This window comes from Acanthisitta chloris, unplaced genomic scaffold, assembly GCF_000695815.1.
Source record: "Acanthisitta chloris isolate BGI_N310 unplaced genomic scaffold, ASM69581v1 scaffold8576, whole genome shotgun sequence".
Classification (NCBI taxonomy): Eukaryota; Metazoa; Chordata; class Aves; order Passeriformes; family Acanthisittidae; genus Acanthisitta; species Acanthisitta chloris.
In genome coordinates, this window is record NW_008679699.1 from 1 (window position 1) to 6,497 (window position 6,497).

Below are 6,497 nucleotides of genomic sequence, written 5' to 3' on the forward strand. Positions count from 1 at the left end.
CCTCGGCGGTTCGGTGACTGCCCCCCCTGTTCCCGCAGGGCGATGCTTTAAAAGCGCTCTGAAATGGAGCTCCTCCAAGCCATGCCTTCAGTTCGCCTTGGAGAGGCGGCGCATTCTGCTTGCTCGCGGTGATGCCTTCCTGCTGCTCAGTTTCTTTGTGCTAGCTCATGTATGTCCCTCCTTTCGCGCTAGCGGGTGTGTCAGTTCCTGCGCTGTCAGAGCGATTCTGTGCGCCCTGAAGAATGTATCGCTGGGGACGTGGGGTTTTAAATATAGAAGTTAAGGCAGGGATCATGTTTCATTACTGCCTTTTATTAAATCCCCTTAAGAACAGCTGAATTAACAGACTGTATATTTTCATACTTTTTTTTAATATTCTTGTATGTATGTTCCCCAAAACTCCTCTGGGTGTCTGAAGTTAGATGCCTGACTGCTCGTCATTAAATACTTCATCAATGCTGGTATTTATTGCCAGGTATAGAAATAAATTACCTGACCAAGAAGATACTTGCTTCTCTTGCTGCAAAGCATGGAAGCAGCTACCCATTTTTCACTCCAGTGATGTGAGGGGTACTCTAGGTGTTTAATTGTGTTCTGATAGTCCCAGTAAGTACAAACAATAAATGGCATTCTTTCATCTTCTGTTGGAGGAAGAGGAATTCAGCTCACTGAAGCTCACTAAGTTTCATGCCAAGTGTTGATACAGAGCATGAAGAGGTGACCTGTTTTAAGTTGGGAAAGTCTTCCCTGCTTTTATGTAGTGAATAATTAAGGCCTATTTTTTATCTCAACTTCATAATAAGTATGAAAGCCTCAGTTATTTCTGTAGCTGTATAGTTGCTCTCCACTCTGGTGAATACACTCAGTAAGGGTAAATATGTTTAGCCCCTCTCAAACTTTGTGTTTATCAACTCTACTGCTTGCTGCAAATGTTTGGTTTTTTGGTTGCTAAATAAATACATCTTATTATGACTTATTGATCAGCTTGTGAAAGTTAGAAAAAAATGCGCTAATTCTATGTTTCTTCCTTGCTTGGGTGTAGATTGGGTGTTTGACCTTCGCTCTCCCATGTTAGGGCTGTAGCAGGGAGATAAAGGGATAATCTCAGAAACCTTGTGTTTTTGCTATCTAGAGTTAAGCATTAAATAAGTATTTGCTTATGATCCAACTTGAAATGCTGGGTAGATATTGGAGGACCCTGAACTTTCATCAACCCTGTTGTTTTTAGTTAACATGCACATTTTAATTGGCTGTATGTTTTGCTTTCCATAAAATTGAAGTCTAATAATAATAATTGGCAGCTCTAAAAATAAATGTAACTGGATGGGTTGCTTTGTATGCAGTGCTAGGATTTTCAGTAAAGGATTACACTTAAAGGGAGTACTGCTCTCAGTACTGTCTGTACTGAATAAAGTTTATCACACAACAGAACAATATATATTGGAAATGTTCTAGGGTAAAAGCCTAGAAAACTGCTAATAAACAAGGACCTGATTTGTGTTTGCAGGTGGTTTCTCAGGCACAGCTAAAGATTCAGGAAGTTCTCTGCTGAAATGATACTGTGCATTAAGAAGAATCACAAGTCTGGTTTGCATCAGTGCAGTATTTGTTAGTATCTCCCAGAGCACCTCTTCAGCTGATAATTGAAACTGCAAAAGCACATGATAACCAGTATGGAACACACAAAAAACTGTCTACTTGATCTTAAATTGTTAAGGCTAAGCTCCTTAGAAAGTAATAATAAACAAGAGTAAGACCAAAATTCTGTTTAAGAAAATACTGAAGGAACTTGCAGTCATAGCTCATTTGGCAGTTCTCAGCCGATTTTAGTTTTCTGTAGTTAGCTTTTCACCAGTGATGTATGGAGTCTGAATCACTGAAAAGATGAGCTGTGCTGTATCCTGCTTTGGGTATGGAAAAGATGTCTGGTCAGTGTGATGACAAAGTTTTGTGGACAGTGGTTTTATTTTTCTTAAATAGTCTTATTTTGACAGCAATGACCATAAGCAATAACAATTTTCTTAAACAGAACTGGCCTTAGCTGTCATACAGAATGATTTGTCTGCTGACAATGCACAAAGGCACAATATTAGTAGTGTCCTCTTTCAAAGTAGTCAAATGACATTTCAGAGTATAAGATGTATTTGTTATGAAATGTAGCAATAAAAATTGGGGAGCTTCTGAATTAAAATCTCATCATCTGTCTTTGAAGAAAGGAAGGTGTTTCACTCCAGAGATGTTCTTATGCTTGAGGTTTGTCCTTAGCTGGCGAACAGGGCCTGGGCCAGGAACTGTTCTATTCTTCTCTCCTTCCAAGGTACATTTTTATGGACACCCTTCAGCAACTACAAGTTTGCACAGTTGTCAAAAGAGATCTTGCCCTGTATCCAACCAGCAGTGCTTTCCTGTCTTGGAGGAGTTCCTAGATCAGAGTGGATTTGGCTGAGATCTAATCTCTTGGTGTCAGAGGGGTCTGTCTGGAAGATTCACAGCTGTTGTTGCAGAAGAGAAGTAGCAGGTTTACATCAGTTTAAGTTGATGTACCCTTAAGCCTCTTGAGACTGCGATATTTGTGCAGTTGGAGCCTCTGTTCTTGTTTAGGTTCAAGCTTGTGAACCTTTTTCTTTACTTTGTACAAAGACATGCATGTCCCTTTCCAGCACTGATCATTGTTTTAGTGGGATGTTGCTTTAGGCTTTCCAGTCATGGACCAAGAGCACTGTGATATGTAGCTTCCTGCTGCTATCTCCCCATTTTTCTAGGAGTTTGCAGGTGTGCAGACAACCTTAGAAAGATGATCATTGCTTGCTCCAAATAGCCTTGGAGATGTGTATTGAAAATCACAACTGTATGGTATTTTGGAAATGGTGGATAGGTTTTCCTGGTGAGGAAAATGGGTAAAATTGAACTTCTCTGGATGAAAGATGAGAAATGTGAAGATGAGAAATGTGAAGATGAGGAGTGGAATTGAAACTCTATAGTTTTTACATGACTTGAATTATTCCTTTGTCTTTAACCAATCCATTTTTGATGGAAGGATGTTAACTCTTCTCTCTTTCTTCCTTTTTAGCTTGGGTTTACTCTCGGCAATGTGGTTGGGATGTATCTGGCTCAGAACTATGATGTGAGTATCCCTGTGTTCTCAGAGTTAAGCCTACTCTGAAGTGAAAATACAAGGCTGTTTTCTCTCAAATGAAACTGAATCCATCTTTATTTCGATGGTTTATTTTATTTAAACAGATCATACTGACTAGTTACAGATGAACTCAAACATTTTCAGGAAGAATTTCTTCACTGAAAGCACGATCAGACATTGGAATGGGCTGCCCAGGGAAGTAGTGGAGTCACCATCCCTGGAAGTGTTCAAGAGAGAACTGGACGTGGCACTTAGTGCTATGGTCTAGTTGACAAGGTGATGTTTGGTCAGAAGTTGGACTGGATGATCTCAGAGGTCTTTTCCAATCTTAATAGCAAAAAAAAAGAAAAACAAAGAATATAAGTGAAACCAAAACATTACCTCTCTGACATCTTCTCTGTGATAGTGTAACGCTTAAAGCCTTAACTGGTGTTCAGTCCTAGAGGCCAAGCATTCCCATAGATAGAGACAGGAGGAACAGAAAAGCTTTAGCAATTGCTCATGGATTTTACTGGCACTAAAATACTGGTTTCCTGAGTCCAGTAGCCTGTCTGCTCTCTGCTCAGTATTGTGAAAATTCAGCACCTGCTTCTGTGTCAAAAAGCGTATTGCCCTGCCCTGTACTCTTTGTTTCCTCCCTTTCTCACAGAAAAGGAACTTTCTGTTAACTGTGAGAGCTGAGGAAAGAGTTTTCAGTGTGAGAGGGCAGAAGATTTTAAGCTGAGTCTTCAGTACATTCTTAAAATTTCTGCAGATTCAGCAGAATCCTTTGTAAGAGCAGTACCACTTAGTTTTTACTGGCTAGAGGAGTTAATGAAATTTAACATATATATTTTTTAATTCTTATGCAATCTATACTAGCCTGATTTAAAAAAAAACCAAACAGTTGAAGCTCTGATGACATTTATGTTTTACTTTCCTCTCATCTTTAGTACTGAAGTCTATCTTGCTTGAAAATTTTTTATATTTTGCTTCTTGTTTCTGCACAAACTTTTGTGATGTTTCCTGTCAGTCACTCCAGTAAGAGAACTAATATTACAGAAATGTAGTCATAAGTATTTGGATGTATTGATATGTATCATAAGCATTGTGTAGTGCTTTTAAAGAGTTGCCACAAGAGGGGGACTTAGGCTTTTGATTTGCAGGAAATGGTTCCTTGGGAATGTAATGCTGACTCGCTGGATGAACATGATAATTTTATTGCTGGTATTGAAGATGGTTTGTTTTAGATGACACCTAAGGTAAACTCGTCATAATGAGGTCCTAATTCTGTAGCTGTTCACACATGTGCTTAGTTATAGGTACAGGGAGGGTTCTGAGAGCAGTGGAGTTCTCTTGGTGTAGTTTAAATGCCAGGGGTGTTACAGGCTGGGCTTTTAATTTAATTTGCTCAAACAGAGCTTAACTTTCAAAGGGAAGCTAAAAAAAACATATTACCGGTACTGTCAGTCTCAGACCATCCAATAAGACAACTGCAGTCTGTTTGGATTAACTTCTGCCCTGTGGTCTGGTTACATATGAAGTAAAAACCATGGGATTTTTTTCATAACTACTAATGGAAACATTGCTCGTAATCAGACCAGTTAGCTTGTAAATATGTTGCCACTTCCCAGTTTTAGCTAGAGTCGTGAGATTATCTATTTCTTGCTCTTAAAACTTGCAGCTGGTTTTTTTCAAGTTTTCAAAATTTTTGGTTGGGTTATTTTATCAAAACTCTTTTATTTGCAAGAGAAAGCTGGAGTTTTGAAGCTCACAAGCGGTAAATTGAATTTTCATTCAAGTGTCAAGCTGCAAAAGGTTGCCAATTTGCAATGCGGTAGAATTCCCCAGTGAGGAATTTTGTTCCCCACAAGATGAACGAGGAGAAGTATTTCTCCATAAATTTCTTGAGAACATATTCGATGCTCTTGAACATCTTTTTTCTCTCAGGTTGTTACCAGTAAAGTGCAATCTAACATCCCCTACAGAAGTCTTTGATAAAAGTCTGCACATCAGTGTTTAAATCGGCTTATTCTTGGCAGTTTGTCATCTTTCAGCAAGGAAGCCAGGCTGGGCTTACTGAATTTCCTGTAAAGTGATCTTTTTTTCCTGCCTCCTGTTCCCGTTACCACTGGCTGACTTCTAGCCTTAACAGTCTAAAATATTTCCTGAAGCCTCATGTGAGGTGCTTACGTCTGCTGTTTGCTTGATATTGCTTTGTTTTTAACCTCTGTGCAAGGTAACAAACACTGGAAGTATTTTTAGAAACCAGTTTAAACTTCATAGAATTTCTTGCTGTATTTATGGTATTGTCTTCTCTGTTGAGGCTCATGTAGCTCAGAATTTTTTGTTAATTTGACTGGGCATTGATTGTTTGGTGGTTCTTTTGTCTTGAAAGATTCCTAACATTGCGAAGAAGCTTGAAGATTTTAAGAAGGATGTGGAAGCTAAGAAGAAACCTCCTAGCGACAAGTCTTGAAAGAGCAGTGTTCCCCAGGTCACCTCTGAGCATGCATCAAGGATGCAATTTACCTTTCAGGCAATGAAGGTCAAGTAGAGGGTTGGCATGGGAGGTTCCTCCACTCTTAGTGTCGTAGAACTGGGATGTCCTTTTGAAGGAGCAGCCATGAACTTTTCCTGGGACTGATTTTCAAGGGTTTCAGAATTTGGATTTGCAGCTGATGTGTGACTGGATAAGATCATTTGTATTTTTTGTTATTGCTTTTCCTAATATTTTGTAACCCATTTTTACCTGATCCAACTAGAGTCCCGTTAGTCCTGTAACTATGTGTACCTCACACTTTGTAATACCCTAGTTCTTAGAACATTGAAGAAGAAATTAAATGCATCAAGAAGTAACTTTTGAGGTTTCTTGTCATTTGTTGTGTGCAGCGGTACTTCACTGTCCTTAAGATCCACATTCCATTGTTGGAAATGGGAAAGCTCATTTGTCAAAGTAAACCCCATTAAGTGTGGGTTGAACAAGTGGACAACAAAGTGGATTGAGAACTGGCTGAGCAGTAGATTCCAGAGAGCTGTGATCAGTGACACGGAATCTAGTTGGAGGCCTGTGACTAGTGGTGTCCCCCAGTTTTGTTCAACTTACTCATCAGTGAAGTGGATGAGGGGACAGAGTGCCGTCTCAGCAAGTTCACTGATGATACAGAACTGGGAGGACTGGCTGATACCTCAGAGAGCTGTCTTGCTTTTCAGAGGGACCTCAACAGGTTGGAGGGATGGGCAGAGCAGAACCAACTGAAATTCAACAAGGGCAAGTGCAGGATGCTGCACCTGAGAAGGAATAACCCTGAGCACCAGTACAGGTTGAGCACTGACCTGCTGGAGAGCAGAGCTGCAGAGAAGGACCTGGGGGTCCTAGTGG

The 6,497-nt window shown here is 39.9% G+C and overlaps 1 protein-coding gene across 1 annotated transcript; it reads left to right on the forward strand.

The window, feature by feature from the left end:
- Positions 1 to 3,070: 3,070 nt before the first annotated feature.
- LOC103804778 (chromosome unknown open reading frame, human C7orf73) lies at positions 3,071 to 5,974 on the forward strand (the record flags this gene model as incomplete). Its single annotated transcript, XM_009077407.1, has 2 exons — positions 3,071 to 3,124; positions 5,514 to 5,974. Coding segments are annotated over 2 exons (135 nt in total), but the record flags the coding sequence as incomplete, so codon positions are not given.
- Between the last annotated feature and the right edge of the window lie 523 nt (positions 5,975 to 6,497).